Source organism: Pelophylax lessonae (assembly GCF_965119305.1).
Source record: "Pelophylax lessonae genome assembly, chromosome: 3".
NCBI classification, from domain to species: Eukaryota; Metazoa; Chordata; class Amphibia; order Anura; family Ranidae; genus Pelophylax; species Pelophylax lessonae.
In genome coordinates, this window is record NC_138770.1 from 563,796,724 (window position 1) to 563,815,653 (window position 18,930).

The 18,930-nt window shown below is 42.3% G+C and overlaps 1 protein-coding gene across 2 annotated transcripts in view; it reads left to right on the plus strand.

The window, feature by feature from the left end:
- Positions 1-18,930, plus strand: part of KIZ (kizuna centrosomal protein) — a 290,355-nt gene that overhangs the window by 38,471 nt on the left and 232,954 nt on the right. For both annotated transcript variants that reach the window (XM_082251350.1, XM_082251351.1), the window contains exon 4: positions 12,942-13,578. In XM_082251350.1, coding sequence (XP_082107476.1) covers positions 12,942-13,578 — 637 coding nt within the window. The remainder of the gene's footprint in view (positions 1-12,941; positions 13,579-18,930) is intronic.

Here is an 18,930-nt window from a genome sequence, read left to right on the forward strand (position 1 = left end):
TTTCCCTCTTTCTACCTGCTTTATATATCTGCCAAGCAGGCAGCCTAGCTGCCAGTGAATTTTATTGTGCAGTTAACTGTTTGGTATTTAAGACTCTTATCAGAAAAGAAACAGAGGCCACACGTTTTATTTTTTTATACGCAGGAATAAGGTTTGAGGTTTGCTTTTTTTCTTTTTTTTCCCTTTGGTATTTTAACTGGCATAAATGTTAGTTTGCAGGAAGTTGTGTCTACCCACTGCCTTGATTACCTCCTCTTTGGAGTTTTGGGAGTTAAAGCACAACTGGCATTTCAGTTGAAATCCCCTAAATATGTTACAGCTGCTTCAAAACCAAAGAAGTGCAAAGTCTTGGCGAGCGTTTACACTAGTGGTTGAGGAGCGGCCATGGGTGCACAAGTGTCACAGCCGTGGCAGGAATTATGCCACCTATTGCATTCGGTGGGCACTATAGCCTGCCTAAGGCTGGCCATATATTATACAATTTTCTTACAATTTTCTGTACAATTTTCTTTAGATTTACCTTTAACTATGTAGTAAAAAAAGCCTGCCTTATAGGATACAATTGAAAGTGTTGTTTGGTTTTGACCTAGGCTGGCCATACATGTATAATTTTCTTGTACAATTTTCTGTTAGATTTACTACAAACCACATAATATGCGGTCAAAGCTAAACTACACTTTCACTTGTATCCAATTAGGCAGGCCTTTGTACTACATAGTTGAAGGTAAATTTCAGTAAATGTGTACAGAAAATTGTAAGAAAACTGTAATGTATGGCCAGCCTAATGTGGCCCAGTCAGGAGGCCATGTTGAAACTGCCCCAAAACCACACACAGGTGGGGCGGTAGTGCAGCATTTAGGGGGTTAAAATGGGCAGCGAGGAGGCATCATATTGCCTCCTCGCTATTCATCATGTGCCTCTGAGCTTGGACTGCTTTTAAGAGGAGCAGAGGTCCTTGCTGCTAGTGTAAACATTCCCTTCTGTGTAACAGCAGCCACAGCCTTAGTAGAAAAGTCTGTCCTCTGCCACCAATGGGGACACTAGTTCTTGTGACTGTGGTGACAATGAGGGATTTGGAGGTATTTCCTACCACTTTCTGTTTTGGCTATGGGACAGGAAGTGAAGGGAAATCTCTCCTATGGGTCAAAGTTGGCAAAGAAACAAAAACTGACAGCCTTTTTAATCCTCCTCGGAAATGAAACAGAAAAGGTTTAGCATCACACAACCTGATGGAACAGAAAATAACAAGCATCACACTAAGAGCAGCCACAACCACCAATGGGGACACTAGTTCTGGTGAGCCTGGTGACAAGGAGGAATTCCCTCAAATTTGGAGGTATTTCCTACCACTTCCTGTTTTGGCTATGGGACAGGTAGCCAAGGGAAATCTCCCCAATGGGTCATAGATGGAAAAAAAAAAAAACTAAAACTGACAGCCGTTTTAATCCTCCTCGGAAATTGAACAAAAAAGGTTTAGCATTCGATAAATGCTTATCTTGTAGCCACAACAACAATAAAAGAAAAAGTAAATTAATCACCTTATACCCACATATCCGACCACTTTCTGTAGGTGCTATTGACTTACCTGGGCCTTCGCCCAGGGTCCTGGAGTAGCCAAGGAGCCTAGTCTTGCAAGAAGGGGTAAGCCCTGTGCAGGAGCATCCTTTCTGGAGATTTCTGATTTTTGGCTTTTCCTGAAACATGGGAGAAGACCTGTTAATGTCACACTGGCCTAGGCAAACTGTCCAGAAGCTGGGTGTAAGATGAGTATTTATTTTTTATTTTTTTTGCTATTTTTATACAATTATTTTAATTAAACTGCTCTTTTACGTGATGCTGCACATGCATCCCAAATGCATGTTGTGGAGGATCTTTTACCTTTTATTTACAAATTATATATAGATTTTCACATTTATTTGCATCATTTTTTTTTTTTTACTATCACAAGGAGGCTGACAAGCTCTTTTTGTGTGTTTTTGGTATCTGTAGAGCCCCTGATGCCTTCTCTGTTCTCACTCAATACAGATAAGGCTCTCATAGATCTCTTGCTTACCCACAGCCGCTGCCGCCTGGATTCTGTCTCTGTACCCAGAAGTACTCAGAGCTAAGCACGTCCAGGTTCTTTCAGTCTAGAGATCTCACTGAGCAGTAGGTTTACCAGTCCTCTTTCACACTCCCATTTTAAAGCCCCCTACAGTGCCTCCAGGCTCATAGAAAAGAATCAAATCAAGTCTTGGTTCAAGTTTTAGAAATTGCCCCTTCCCTATTTTACTTACACATTTGTTGAGGAAAGTGGAAAAAAATGACTGGACCCATAAGCAAAATTAGGGGGCGCACACCAAAAAGATCAACCACAACTGCCGTTAAGCTAAATGAGGCTTCGGCTACAGTGCCTGCATTTTGGCCTGGCCCCTGTGATGCATTTTAATCTGATCGGGCCTAGGTACAAGCTGCTGACAAGACCTGTGCTTGTAATCACTTTGGAAGAAATTACATTAAGCCTTCATGCACACTAGAAAGCTAAAAACTGCTGTAAAAACGCTAATATTTTAGCGTTATTTTCCAGCGTTTGGCAGCGTTTTAGTAGCTGCAGTGTTGAGGAGCGGGGCTTCCGGCGTCCTTAACTAATGAATAGCTGGTTAAGGAGCAATGCCCCATGGCGATGCAACCAGGTGACGTCTCTAGTTTGCTCTGCTCCTTACCTATTTAAGAACTGTCACACAGCAGAGCAAGCAGAAGATGGTAGCCTCCCCCAGCCCCAAAGCACCCCCCCATGTTGAGGGTATGTGGCCCGGTATTGTTCGGGGGGGGGGGTGGTTGCTCACACGTCAACCCCCCCTCCTTTTCCTGCATGCTCGGATAAGGGTGTGGTACCTGGGTCTGGTGCCTGCATGGATTTTAGGGATAACCCCATGCGTTTTTCTTTTTTTTTTTTATTTATTTTGGTGTGGGGTTTCCCTTAAAATCTTTACCAGAGGGCCTATTATGGGTTGGGGGGGGGGGGGGTGCCACGCCGTTTTTTTCACATTTTTATATTGCTGACAATGTTTTTTTTTTTTCATTCAGCTGTCAGCGGGGCAGCCTGCTGATGACTCATTCATTGGTAGGCTACGTTCACATGTGGGAGTAGCGGATCACGGGCAGAATCATCGCGATTCTGCCCGCGATCCGGAATCATTGCAAATCGCGGGACGCCTGTGCGATGCCCGTGATTTGCAATGGCACCCCAAACGCTGGACAATGATTTCGGATCGCGGGCAGAATCGCGGTGATTCTGCCCGTGATCCGCTACGCCCACATGTGAATGTAGCCTTAAGGTCCCTGCGGCCAGCTTCCTGGTCCGCTCCTTAACAACCAGCTAATCACTTGTTGTTAAGGATGCCGGTGGCCTCCGCATAGAAAAAAAAAAAGACGCCGGCGTTTAGCAGAGTTTAGTAGCCTTTAAGAACTGTCAACCTTTTTTCTGCCATAACGCTGCTGCTCCAGAACACACTGGCCCTGGGTTTTTTTTTTTTTTTAACAGCTTCTAAACGCCTATGCCACTAAAAGCTTCTAAAAGCCTTTGTGTGCATGGACACAGAATAACATGGAGAGGAGTTTTGAAGCTGTAAAAAAAGGCCGGAAGCTGCTAAAAGCAGCAGTAAAGACACCCTGTGAGCATAAGGTCTAAAGGTCCAGTTCACTCCTAGTCTATTCACTTTGTTTTTAAGCCCCAATGAAGGGGGCATCTTTGGACCCCCCAAAACGCTTTAGTCATAATTTGGATTTGGTCCGGTTGTAAAGCTGTACCTGGTCCTCTAAGCAGTGGTGTGATACTTCCGTTTCCCTCTTTGTTACGTTACTGACGCATTTGTCAGAGCATCTGATAGATCTCTCTGGTCAATAAATGAATAGGCCAAAAGGCCAGTACCTCTTTGTATAATGGCACAGCTCGCAGCCTTTTGGGTGTGTTGCATACATACTCCAGACTTTGCCGAGCCTCTGCAAAGTAGACAGAAGTGTCATGTTCTGGAAGGGAGCCAGGGTGTGAGGCTACTCCCAAATGGAGTGTAGGATATAGAATTGCACTAGTAGGTTCACTTGGTGATTTCCAGGCATGACCCAAATTTATCCCCAAACCTCTGTTTTTACTCTTGTGAGATCATCACAGAGCTTATAAAATTCATGAAGTTCCCATTGACATAGACACATCCCCAGACCTACAGCTCCCAAGAGCTCTTTCCCTAGACATGGTGTATGGACAGGTTATTTGTAGTCAAGGTAGTGGATTTGTTTTGCTAGGAAAGAAACCAATGTATACATATGGAGAGGGGCACAAATCAGCAAAGTTCTACAGTCCACCCAAGGAGAACTCCGGCAGGTCTGACAACAATTTCTTTAGCTTTTATTGCAGAACTAGCACTGTTGTCAGACTGTAATAGTAAGTTGGGAGCACACTGGGTTTCTGAAAGGATCAATGGGTATTTTGCATTACTTATGTATATCTATAAACTATACAATTAAACATAGATTTTTAAATACATCGACACCTTGATACAATAGACTGGTCTCCTACACATATATTCTGCAACAAAATAAAATAAAACTGAGGACTACAGTTGCTATTTAGCAGTTATTAGTACAATCCATCTACCACCCTTATATAATTTTGTAGCATTTGAATTTTGCATTTAATTTGCATACAGACCATACATAACCACCTACGGGTTGTCCATACAAGCCATTCTCAACCAGTGTTCCTCCAGAGGTTGCTAGGGGTTTCCTGGGCTGTAACTGATTGACCCCCCCCCCCCCCCAGATGGTACCTGCATAGTTTTTAGTGCAAAAACTTTATGGCAAAACATGCATGCATGACACAATTCTCTTTTTAACTGTAAGAGTGGCATTCTGTCCACAACTGTAAGGGTTCCATTTTTCCTACTGACCTCCAATATAAAGAGCATTTTCCGCATTGAGCTCCAATTAAATAAAAGGTTCACCAAATTATTTTAGGGGTTTCTCTAGGATAGGGGTGTCTAACCTTTTGACCTTCTTGGGCCACATTGAAATATTGTCTTAGGCCACTCATAAATTACACTAACAATAAGGATAGCTGATGAGCAGAAAGTCAGGCAGATCACTGATATAAATAATGTAACTTCATTTTTTTTTTCTAATATTTTTTTTTTTTTTTAGAAAAGTGAAAGAGGGCAACATAAATCTAGTGCGACGTATTTGACATTTTGATAAACTAACGCACCAATATCTGGTTGGATGGATGGAGTAGCAATTCTCAATAAATTCTTAAGGTGCTCATCAGATATTTTAGTTCTAATTTTGCCCTTTGTGTTCTTTATCCTTGAAAATAGTTGCTCACAAATATAGGTGCTGCCGAAAACCGATGCATGTGTTCGTGTTCGCTAAGTGTAAATGCATTTTTACAAAAAATCCCCCCCCCCCCCCAAAAAGAAGAAAATCAATATTTTTAAGTATGTTTACGATTTTCTGTTGGGCCATATTCACAGCTGTCTTGGGCTGCAGGTTGCTTGCTGTAGGATAAAGAGCTTGAAGAGGCTTTGCATTGTTTATGAAAAGCAGCTATTAGTTTCCCAATAAAATTTGCCAACTTAGTTAAAAATCAGTAGTAAACCGCACTTTTTATTTTTCTAAACCTTAGACAATTGCAAAATGTGCTAGTTTGCTAAAACCAGCCCATTATAAAATACTTACCTTAGAATGAAGCCTTACAGCTGCACGCAGTCTTCATTGACAGGGCTTCCGTCTTTACCCGGTCTTCCTTCTGGGTTTACGTCCTTTGGCTGTCTGGCCGCGCCTCGATCATGTCATGTGAGTCAGACTGTGGCCAGGAACTTGGAAGGGATGGCACAGGTATGCCGTCCCTTCAGATTGCATGCACCGGTGACATCACTGGCTGGAAGCAGTGTGAATATCTCCTAAACCATGCAGGTTTAGAATATATTCACTGCATATACAGGTGAGCCTTGTTATAGCCTTACCTGTCGGTACAAGTAGAACAAAAAGGGTTTACTCCCACTTTAATTAGAAATGTTCAGCAACAGTTCTTACCTTTGCTGTTAATTTTCCACATTAACAATATTTTAGGAAATAAACATACTGTATCCTTTTGAGTTCAGTCTTCCTCAGGGAGCACTATAAAAAGGCATATAAATGCCAATGTGAAACTGCCCTATTTTTGACACTGCTACTCCTGCCAGTGGAAGTGGGTAAATCTCACTCCTTCATGTCGCTGATTAATGCACTCAATGCCAGGTATTTAATGACCCCCCAACCATAACACAGTACTGCCCTTGTAATTGATAGTCTTCCTTTACTTTGGAGTTTAAAAGCTTTCTAATGCCCAAAGTTTTCAGCACAGGTAATATTTAATAGTGTCGCAGTAATTAATATCTCATATTTGCCACTGTAATTGATAGCCTTCAGGGTCACTGAAATTAAAATTTTGTTGTTCCAAACTGTGGTTTAACATCTTGCCATTGAAATCAATTCTCCATTGTTAATGTAATCAATACCTCCCTAATAATTATATCATATTACAAGAGTTCAAGGTAGAGGTCTGCTGCCGGTTATCCTTTCACAATTTCTCGTAAGATCTGGTCACTATCCCAGGCAATAAACCTAAAATTACAATTTTCACATTTACATTTAATGTGAAATTTTACATTTGAATAATCATTAATTGCCTAAAGAGCCATTCTAAAGTGGACACATTCAGACCTGCATTTTCAGACGATTAGCTGTACTTAAAACTGTATTAAAGCAGATGTATGCTCATACTATAAAATGGCACACGCATGGTAGACAAAGAAACCTCCAATAACAAATCAAGTTACTATTTCTTTAAAGAAAAAAGAAAACTATCTTAAAAATATAATTCTTCCTGAGAGTTATTAGGCATCATGTGACCCATTTCTGAGCAGCTCTCACAATGCGTTGGTTGGAGCAGAGGATAAAATTTGTCATCAACACGCCGGCAAGCTTGTTTCAAAGTCCAAAGCTCTTTATTCTTGTATGATTAGATAGGAAAGCCTTGCTTTTCTATGTGATCATACATGAATAAAGGGCTTTGGACTTTGAAACAAGCTTGTGGATGTGCTGGTGACATATTTTATCAGTGATGTACACCTTGACCGAACAGTCAGAAGTCGTTGCAACAACCTTTCAACCAGATGGTCAAATTCAGTATGGTGTGAAAAAAGGAATACACCACAAGGTTGGAGCAGAGGGGAACAGTGTTCCGGGGTGAACACATACCTTTCTGTGACATCCCTCTGTTTCCAAGTTCAAATCCGGCCTCCTCTATTACTTAAATAGGCGTGGCAGCATAAAGCCATACAGTGGGAGTGCGCATGATAGTATAACAATAGCGTTGCTTCAATATCATGCAGTGGGTGAGCATTGTCACCCTTGAAAGAGAAGCCAAAGCTACTACAATAAATAGTTACATTTAAAAAAAAAAAAAAACAAACCTATAATAGCTGTAAATAACTATAGATAACACAGCAATGAAGGTTTGTGGACCTTATACTGTAGTTTGTGCTTCTTTCAAGGGCTACTCATGTAGTGTCCTAGTGGCCAGCCTCATGGGGACAGGAATTGAAGGGAATTCTACCTGATGGGGTAAATATGGCAACAATGATCATACTACTCCTTCCCAGTTTTAAAGCTGAAGTTTAGCTAAAAAAAATTCTCTACAGCTTTGGTCACTTTACTTGCCTTTAATGAAGTACAGTATGTCCCACGTTGTACCATCCACTGTATCCTGGAGAAATCCTCACTGTAAGGATCCCCCCTCTTTCTGTCTCCAAACTTCTGGCACTGCAATCGGTTGACAGCTTAAGCTGGGTACCTGCAGGCTGAATGTCAGGAGACATCAGCCTGTTCAAAAAAAAATGTCCGATATTCGGCCCATTTGTATGACAGTCTGTCCAACAGAGGCCGGCTGTTCGGCCTGCTTCTGTCGGACGTGCATGCTGGAAAATGAGCAGCCGACCGACTCCCAATCAGCACTCTCAGCCAATGACAGAGCACTGATCGGGGTGTACTGGCGGAGGGGCTGTCCCCCTGTCTGAACACAGTAGCTCAGCGGGGGAGATTGCTGTACTTCACATAGTGAGTGCAGCGGCTCCAACTGGACCTGGTGTTTTTTTTTGTTGGACGGAAAAAAAAACCTCCTAGTGTGTACCAGGCTTTAGGCAGAGCAGCATTATAGATGGTCTGATGGGGACACGCCCCCTCCTGTCCTCTCCCCCATTGAGAAAAGTTTTTGCACTAATTACAGCGGAAGGAGAGGTGTGTCTCTATTAGACCATCTGTTCTGCCTGAAGACCGGAAGGTTTCAACAATTGCAGCGCTGGAAATAGAGAGACCATCAGAGGACAGGCATCCCTCCAGTAAAGATTTCTCCAGGATCCAGCTGCATGCACAAGGGACATACTTCATTACAGCAGGGACAGTGTAAAAATAAAAAGGAAAAAAAATAAAACATTTTAAGCGCCCCATTCCTCAGTGCTTGCGTGCAGAAACAAACTCATTCGCAAGTTGCGCAAGCATATGTAAACGGTGTTCAAACCGCACATGTGAGGTATCACCGCAAACGTCAGAGCAAGAGCAATAACTCTAGCTCAAGACCTCCTCTGTAACTCTAAACAGGTAACCTGTGAGGGGTCTGAGAAGAGGAGGTTCTGGGCTGCTCTGTGCAAAAACCACTATTTAGAGTCGGTAAGTATAACATAGTTATTTTTAAACAAAAAAAAAAGCTAGCCTTTATTATCACTTTAACAATGTCCTGGTTTGTAGAGTCCAGTAAATAAAAAGGCGGTACAGTTCTGTTAGGTGTTCCTTAGTTGATGGTAAAACAAGAACTGTCAAAATGACCTGGCGTTCCTTTTTCTCTGGTATCAAAAGGGTGTTAACAGAGGCCATCTGACCAATTAAGCGTCTGAGGAGTGGTTTCTGGGATGTCACTATGTTTATGACTATGTCCCAGATAAAGTTTTCTATAGGTATTCATATATCTGAATACCTACTGGGTACAGTCTGCTAACATGCAGATTGTCCAGCCTAAATTTAGCTTCAAAGTTTATATAAATTTTACAGGTTTCAGATGCCCAGTTTGCCTAGGAGAGGATTGGGGCTGGTTGTGCTCCCACTACTCATAGGGTAGCATTTTTTTTGGGCTCAAAATGCTGAAGATTAACAGAGGGAGGTACATTTGTCTATATTCTGGCTGTGCTATTAATATTTCATGAGTTAAGAAATATGTTGAGGTTTTAGAGTCTTAGCCCATATACATCCCTGATAGACTGGTTAGCAGCTATTTCCTTAAACTGAGCTATTTAGGACCACTATTTCTATGGATTGGTCAAGCTTACAAGGGGGACCCGTTTTATTAGGGTTTCCAGACTGAAATTGTGGATTGGGTAACGGAGAGGTCTGTGTGTCTGATCAATGGATTGATAACAAGGTCCTGGCATCAGTTAACAGTTTGTGTATTCCATGAACTGAAGAAGGAGGGAGGGGGGGAAGGTCACCACAGCTGTGTCTCTGGTTCAACACCGGAAACCTAGTGACAAGTAAAATGTAATGGCTGTATTTTCAACAACATGGCTGCCACTCACACAGCCTGTTGTGTGCCCAGAACCACGACCATCACAGAGTACTTTACATAATTTTTTTTTATTATTTATTTTATTTACATTTATTTTTGTTTACACTGTTTTATCTTCATTTTTCTTTTTTTGGATCAACGTTATTGCTATCACAAGGAATGAACAATGTCCATTGATTGACTTTGTTGTTTACAAGCCATTACCGGCTTGTAAAGCATCTGATCAAACCAAACTGAAACCTGAGGTGACAAAATTCTCGTCGCTCCCAGTTTCATTTATTACAGGAAAGGGGTGCTTGGATCACTTCTACAGGAAAGCCCATCGCTGGCTGTAAATTTTGATAATCCGATGAGATATGGGTAGGTCCCAAGGGCGAGAAGTGGTTAAAGAGGAATTTCACCTTTATTTTAAGAATTACAACAAAGGCACTTTTAGAAATATTTAGCAGTGGCAACCTAAAACAGATACTTAAAGAGGAGCTCCAGGCTCCTACAGAAAAATTAAGTCAGCAGCTACAAATACTGTAGCTGCTGACTTTTAAGACACTTACCTGTCCAGGGATCCTGCGTTGTCTTCACCTGAGCTGATTTTTTTCAATCGGCTATTGGGTGCTGCCGCCACTATCTCCACTAAGTGAGACACAGCCGGTCCCTTACTGCACATGCGCAAAACGTGCTGTGTTTTCTAATCGGCCCGACTGGAGAAGGAGGATGGGGGGCCGAACTTCTGGCTGACGTGGCAAACTCAGCCAGAAGTGGGAGCTGGTACCTGTCAAAAACAGGTACCTGCTCCCCCCCCCCCCCCAAAAGGTGCCAAATGTGGCAGGGAGTGGGCAGATAAACAGAGCTTACCCTTTTAGGTGGAGCTCCACTTTAAAGATATTTTCAGACTTTGTATTCTTAACCCATTTTTCTTTTTCTCCTCATTCTTCTCCTGGTGGCCACTTTCACTAAGTCACTAAGGGCAGATGAATCCATCACCCTTTACTTCCTGGAACTCTGGGTTTTCCTTCCTTGAACATGTCACAATACACTTGAGGCTTCTTAAGAAGAGGTGATTAAGGGGGGAACATGATCATCATGTATAAATACATAGGTAGCCCATCAACTTGGTGTAGGGCCAGTTTACACGGGAATGTAGTTTGGGAAACTCATGTTATATGAGCATTTCCCTTACCTGGTTCAAAACGCTCTTTACTTGAGTGTTTGCCTGCACAGGATCTCTTGGTACCGTAGCATCATGTGATCCGGGTGTTGTGCATTTTGTAAAGTAGTGCATGCCAGTGGCGGCTGGTGTATATGGGGCGCAGGGGCGCCGCCCCCCCTATCCATGCATCCGGCCCCCTAATCTATCTACATGCGGGGTGCCGGACGCATGGAGTTCAATGGGGCTTTTTTTTCTTAACCATGTGACTAGAGCCAGAGGCTCTCACAGGCTAAAAAAAAGGGTGGGCTCTGGGTGTAGAGCACTGTGCCCCGAGCCCACCCAGTTGTGTGACAATAGCGAATGTTTTGAGACCTGTTTCCCGATTGGCCAAAAGGAGAAGCCATGCCATTGGGCATGGAGGAGGAGGGAGGAGACGCAGAAGACAAGGGAAAGAAGCCGAAGCCGCCGCCTGCTGCTGCATCCAGGCAGGGTGAGTGAGGGGGGGTCCTGTCTCCCCTCTCTCCTGTCTCGCTGTGGTCTGGAGGGGGGGGGTATGGTGTGCAGCCTGGTGTGGTCCGGGGGGGGGGAGGGGGGTATGATGCGGTCCGTCTGTCGCCGCCCCGGTCCATGGAGCACCAGCCGCCACTGGTGCATGCACTGCTTTTGGCGCAGTCCGGAGTGATTTCAGCCCATTCAAAAGAATAGGCTGAAATTGCACTGCACCCGGATCAAATGCAAATCGCACAGGAATGCACAGCACGTTCCTGTGCAATTTATAATGTGTACCGGCCCATAGTTATTCACTTTCAAGTCGTTACAGAAAACAAGAGGCAAGGCTTCTTAACAGTAAGAGCTGTGAAAATGGGAAACAGACTTTGTCAAGAACTACAATAATTCTTGCCAGCTCAGTAGATTGAGGGGAATTTATTTAAAACAGGAGTGGACCAAATCTTGAGCAGCTGTGCATAGTAACCAGTCAGCCTCTATCTTCAGCTTGTTCAGTTAAGCTTTGAAAAAAAAAGAAAGAAGTTGACTGGTTGCCATGCACAGCTACTTTAGATTTTGGTTGCTCCAGTCTTCGTAAATTCCCCTGGCTACATCACCAGTGCCTCACTCAACCAGGAAGTGGAAGGACTGTAATTTTTATATACACTTAAAAATATTAGTTTATCTATTGGATGTAAGATGGTTTGCTATCTTCATGTAGAATTGCTAAAAGGGGAAAGGTATAAATACAATTAGAGATTCAAAGATACAAAATAAAATCCTAAAGCATTCTAATGTCTGCACCTTAAAAACATATCCATTTTTAATGGAAAAAAGAAAAGAATTTCCTAGTATTCAGTTCTCTCTTAAATGTTATCTTTTAAATGCATCTGTGGGGCTCTGGCTAAATCACCAGTGCCTCCCTCAACCAGGAAGTGGAAAAACAAAATATTAAATAAAAGTAAAAATGTTAGTTTACCTATTGGATTCAAGATGGTTTCCTATCATCATGCAGAGCTGCTAAAGGGGGAAGGTCTGCTTTAAATACAACTAGAGATTCAAAGATACAAAATATGTTTTCTATCTAATATCCTAAAGCATTCTAATGTCTGCTCTTGAAAAATACGTCAGTTTTTAATTGAAAAAAGAAAATAATTTTCTAGTATTCAGGCCTCGGCTTCGGTACCCCTATAGCAAGCTGCTTGCTGTGGGGGCACTCGACAGGAGGCAGGTGCCAGGGACCCAAGAAGAGGAGGATCTGGGCTGCCCTGTGCAAAACTAACTGCACAGAGCAGGTAAGTATAACATGTTTATTATTTTAATAGAAAAAAAAAATCAAGACTTTACAATCACTTTAGATGCATCTGTGAAGCTCTGGCTACATCACCAGTGCCTCACTCAACCAGGAAGTGTAAAAACTGTCATTTTTAGATAAAAGTAAAAATGTTAGTTTACCTATTGGATGCAAGATGGTTTCCTATCATCATGCAGAGCTGCTAAAGGGGGAAAGGTGTGCTTTAAATACAACTAGAGATTTAAAGATACAAAATGTTTTCTATCTAATATCATGAAGCATTTTAATGCCTGCACTTGAAAAACATGTCAATTTTTAATGGAAAAAAGAAAATAATTTTCTAGTATTCAGTTCTCTCTTAAAGCTCCACAACCTCTATTTTCCAGATGCTGCGGGGTTGGCGACAGGCAGAAATTAACACAGGCTCAGACATGTCAAGAAGAATCTATCATCCAGCAACAATCTTCATGGGCCGCGAAATGTCAGCCAACTCAAGCATTGAACATTGCCTTACACAGAGGAAATCTCCCCAGCCCACAAAGAGCTTTTCTATTTCTGACCCACATTCAGTCAGACAGGCAGCAATAAACAGCAATCTGACAGACAGCTGTGTAGTACCAGCTAATAGTGATACTCAGTGCTTAAATAAGCCTGACAAAATAGATGTGGAGGCATCATCCTCGCAGATTATGCCGGTCACATCCATCGCTTCTACCGAGGACGCAGCGACACACCGCACACAGATCGACAAGACTCACAGTGCTATGGAACACTTAGCTGTAAACAAGCAATCTATACAACTTAGCACACAGACTCAGGAAAGATTAAGTCCAGAGGACGGAATGGAGGATTTACCGAAAGACAGTCCAAGCAACAAGGTGGAAGATTCGCTGGTGTATGAAAGGCTGGTTCATAATGAGGAGAGATTTACACACGCAAGCCCCTCTGGATTTCCACCTGCTGTTGGTGATTGTATCAATAAAGAGACATCAAACAAGTATAGCACTGTTGAAAATCTGACTGGTATGATGAGTTTTATCTTTCTTTTTTTTTTTTCCTTTCCTTACCTTTACGCGTTTTGCATTTCAATAGTTTTATCGGCCAGTCTGTTAAAGACTGTTGGTGACAACGGCAACTTTTTTTTCTTGCAAATGTGTTCATTTGGTCTTAAAGCCTATCTAAGGGCTCATTTACACTTGCTGGGGGGGTCAGTAAAAACCGGTGGTTGAGTTGTGTTTTTACTGCCCCTCAACCACCCCCCTTATAGGTTTTGTAAACCCTGGGGACACCAAACCAAAAAGAAACCTGTAAGACAAAGGCAAAATGAGCTAATATGCATCGCATACTAGCTTGTTATAAAATACTTACCTTAGAACGAAGCCCTCCAGCGACGCCCGCACACTGCTAAGACGGCTGACATCTTCCCCGGGGGTTTCTTCAGGGTTCGTGGGCTTCGCAGAGAGTGGCTGGAGCATGCGTGCGGGAGCCACCAATCATGGCACAGGGCTCTGAAGAAACGGCACTGGCATGTACCCATGATGTAATCGGCAGCGTGTATAGTAAATATCTTCTAAACGGTGCAAGTTTCGGAGATATATACAGGTCCCTCTCAAAAAATTAGCATATTGTGATAAAGTTCATTATTTTCTGTAATGTACTGATAAACATTAGACTTTCATATATTTTAGATTCATTACATACAACTGAAGTAGTGCAAGCCTTTTATTGTTTTAATATTGATGATTTTGCCATACAGCTCATGAAAACCCAAAATTCCTATCTCAAAAAATGAGCATATCATGAAAAGGTTCTCTAAATGAGCTATTAACCTAATCATCTGAATCAACAAATTAACTCTAATCACCTGCAAAAGATTCCTGAGGCTTTTTAAAAACTCCCAGCCTGGTTTATTACTCAAAACCGCAATCATGGGTAAAACTGCCGACCTGACTGCTGTCCAGAAGGCCATCATTGACACCCTCAAGCAAGAGGGTAAGACACAGAAAGAAATTTCTGAACGAATAGGCTGTTCCCAGAGTGCTGTATCAAGGCACCTCAGTGGGAAGTCTGTGGGAAGGAAGAAGTGTGGCAGAAAACGCTGCACAACGAGAAGAGGTGACCGGACCCTGAGGAAGACTGGGTAGAGGGAAATGCCAAAATGCCTGAAGTTTAGTGTCAAGTACCCACAGTCAGTGATGGTCTGGGGTGCCATGTCAGCTGCTGGTGTTGGTCCACTGTGTTTTATCAAGGGCAGGGTCAATGCAGCTAGCTATCAGGAGATTTTGGAGCACTTCATGCTTCCATCTGCTGAAAAGCTTTATGAAGATGAAGATTTCATTTTTCAGCACAACCTGGCACCTGCTCACAGTGCCAAAACCACTGGTAAATGGTTTACTGACCATGATATTACTGTGCTCAATTGGCCTGCCAACTCTCCTGACCTTAACCCCATAGAGAATCTGTGGGATGTTGTGAAGAGAAAGTTGAGAGACGCAAGACCCAACACTCTGGATGAGCTCAAGGCCGATATCGAAGCATCCTGGGCCTCCATAACACCTCAGCAGTGCCACAGGCTGATTGCCTCCATGCCACGCCACATTGAAGCAGTCATTTCTGCAAAAGGATTCCCAACCAAGTATTGAGTGCATAACTGAACATAACTTTTTGAAGGTTGACTTTTTTTGTATTAAAAACACTTTTCTTTTATTGGTTGGATGAAATATGCTAATTTTTTGAGATAGGAATTTTGGGTTTTCATGAGCTGTATGCCAAAATCATCAATATTAAAACAATAAAAGGCTTGCACTACTTCAGTTGTGTGTAATGAATCTAAAATATATGAAAGTCTAATGTTTATCAGTACATTACAGAAAATAATGAACTTTATCACAATATGCTAATTTTTTGAGAGGGACCTGTACAGTACCCATAGGTAAACCTAATTATAGGCTTTCCTATAGGTACTACCAAACCCTTACATGTACCCAGTGAAGTGACTGGCCTCAAGTGTTACACAGAGTTGAAACAAATAATCCTACATAATCGGTACCTGTTTATCTGCAGTCGTCTTTCCCCTACATCCATTCAAAGTGCAGAATTTACACAGGATCTCTCAGCTCTGAAAAGCAGGGGGCAGAGAGCTGAATTTACATTAGTGAGGAGAGCTCTGAGAGCTGATTGGAGGGAAGCGACACACCCTCTTCGCACAGCTCACAGAGGCTGAGCTGAGGCTGTCAATCAGCTGAAGGGTCCTCCCCTGTCACCGTTTTTCTCTTGGTGTCAGGAAAACTTGCCAGAAGTGACTCATGATTAAAGCAGAGGAAGGAGACAGAAAAGTGCTCTGGATTTGGACACTCACATACACTATAGAGGGATGTGTTTATGATCATATTTCATGTCTGATATTTACAACCACCTTAAGCTGCAAACACAGCTGGATAGGTGTAAACATTTCGTGGCCATGGCAAAAATGATACCCCCTGGCCGGTGCCAGATTTATAAGGGGGCAACTGTCTTAGGTCACCTGACAGAAGCCCCCCCCCCCCCCATACTAAAATAATATCAAATAGTATAGAATGTATATAAAACAATAAAAAAGAATACAATTATATAAAATATATATAATAATACAAATTGCTTTTTTTTATTAAATGCATCTTCGTTGGCCATCATTTGTAAAAGTTTTTTCTCTGGACTGGTATACCGTATCATTTTTAAAATGGATTTTGGCAGCTCAAGTGAACCACACATAGAGCACTTATGACTGCATATGTGTGGGTGCAATCATGACCTCAGAATGACGTTGTGTCATGCATTTTAAGAATGTAAACCAGCTCTGGATGAGGGACCCCGAGAATCTAAAGTGCCCCAGGCCCTTTAAGGTCTAAATCTGGCCCTACCCCTGGTAGGTGACTGTAGTTGCACCAAAACCGTACTGCAAGTGCGTGCAATGCGTGCATGTACGGCGCGGTGATGCATGCTTCACGTGGTTGAAACAGGTGGTGATGAGGTGACCTATTGCCTTCTCATCACCTATAAAATGGGTAAAGCATATCCCTTTCAGAGGAGTGGCAAGTTCTGCCACAACTGTAAACCTAGCCTACATGCAAAACTACTTTCTTTTTTAGTTTTGGATAAAATGCGGAAGAATTGGAAACCCTGTCAGGTTTTTTTTTTGCTTTCTCCGTTCCTGCTTGGGGGATTCACTTTTTCTGTGACCTTGTGTTTACAAGCCTTCTGAAAAGTAATTCAGAGTGGATCAGTTTTTAGGCTCACTTGGCAGGTGGGTCAGGAGCGATATGTTGCCTCTTGTGGTAACCATTCAAAGCCCACAACATGGCGATTGTGAGCCATTGTGTGCATGACATGCTGTTGCAGTGCGCTTACAGCATGGTCTCATGCACTTGAACGAGTTGCGTTTGATGGTGGTTCCACCTATCAAACACAAGAAGTGGGCTAATATTTACAATGCCAAAACTGCAGCAACCTGTATTAACATGGCCACTGCCTATGTTAACTTGTGGCTCAGGGGCCAGGGAGTGGTAAAACCGAGACTCAATTCCCTGTCCTTACAACACCTCGGCTCTCAGTGTTAGCAAATAAACGGGGAATCGCAATGGAAATCCAAAACTTTGAGTTGTTGGTAGATTGTCAAGTCACTTGTTCCAGTGATAACCAAGCAGGGATCTCTCTTGAGCGATTTCCTCCTATTTCCTGCTGTGTGTATAGAGCAGAAAGTAAAAAAAAATCTCCTCCATGAATTGTAGATTATTTAAAAAAAAAAAACTGACACCATAAACTATTCTATCAAACAATAAAACAGATGGCTTTGGATATACAGTGCCTTGCGAAAGTATTCGGCCCCCTTGAACTTTGCGACCTTTTGCCACATTTCAGGCTTCAAACATAAAGATATAAAACTGTAATTTTTGTGAAGAATCAACAAGTGGGACACAGTCATGAAGTGGAAAGAAATTTATTGGATATTTCAAACTTTTTTAACAAATAAAAAACAGAAAAATTGGGCGTGCAAAATTATTCATCCCCTTTAAGTTAATACTTTGTAGTGCCACCTTTTGGGGAATGTCTCTATCAGTTTTGCACATCAAGAGACTGAAATTTTTGCCCATTCCTCCTTGCAAAACAGCTCGAGCTCAGTGAGGTTGGATGGAGAGCGTTTTCGTGAACAGCAGTTTTCAGTTCTTTCCACAGATTCTCGATTGGATTTAGGTCTGAAATTTGACTTGGCCATTCTAACACCTGGATATGTTTATTTGTCAACCATTCCATTGTAGATTTTGCTTTATGTTTTGGATCATTGTCTTGTTGGAAGACAAATCTCTGTCCCAGTCTCAGGTCTTTTGCAGACTCCATCAGGTTTTCTTCCAGAATGGTCCTGTATTTGGCTCCATCCATCTTCCCATCAATTTTAACCATCTTCCCTGTCCCTGCTGAAGAAAAGCAGGCCCAAACCATGATGCTGCCACCACCATGTTTGACAGTGGGGATGGTGTGTTCAGGGTGATGAGCTGTGTTGCTTTTACGCCAAACATAACGTCTTGCATTGTTGCCAAAAAGTTTGATTTTGGTTTCATCTGACCAGAGCACCTTCTTCCACATGTTTGATGTGTCTCCCAGGTGGCTTGTGGCAAACTTTAAATTACACTTTTTATGGATATCTTTAAGAAATGTCTTTCTTCTTGCCACTCTTCCATAAAGGCCAGATTTGTGCAGTATACGACTGATTGTTGTCCTATGGACAGAGTCTCCCACCTCAGCTGTAGATCTCTGCAGTTCATCCAGAGTGATCATGGGCCTCTTGGCTGCATCTCTGATCAGTCTTCTCCTTGTATGAGCTGAAAGTTTAGAGGGACGGCCAGGTCTTCATAGATTTGCAGTGGTCTGATACTCCTTCCATTTCAATATTATCGCTTGCACAGTGCTCCTTGGGATGTTTAAAGCTTGGGAAATCTTTTTGTATCCAAATCCGGCTTTAAACTTCTCCACAACAGTATCTCGGACCTGCCTGGTGTGTTCCTTGTTCTTCATGATGCTCTCTGCGCTTTAAACGGACCTCTGAGACTATCACAGTGCAGGTGCATTTATACGGAGACTTGATTACACACAGGTGGATTCTATTTATCATCCTTAGTCATTTTAGGTCAACATTGGATCATTCAGAGATATTCACTGAACTTCTGGAGAGAGTTTGCTGCACTGAAAGTAAAGGGGCTGAATAATTTTGCACGCCTAATTTTTCAGTTTTTTATTTGTTAACAAAGTTTGAAATATCCAATAAATTTCGTTCCACTTCATGATTGTGCCCCACTTGTTGTTGATTCTTCACAAAAAATTACAGTTTTATATCTTTATGTT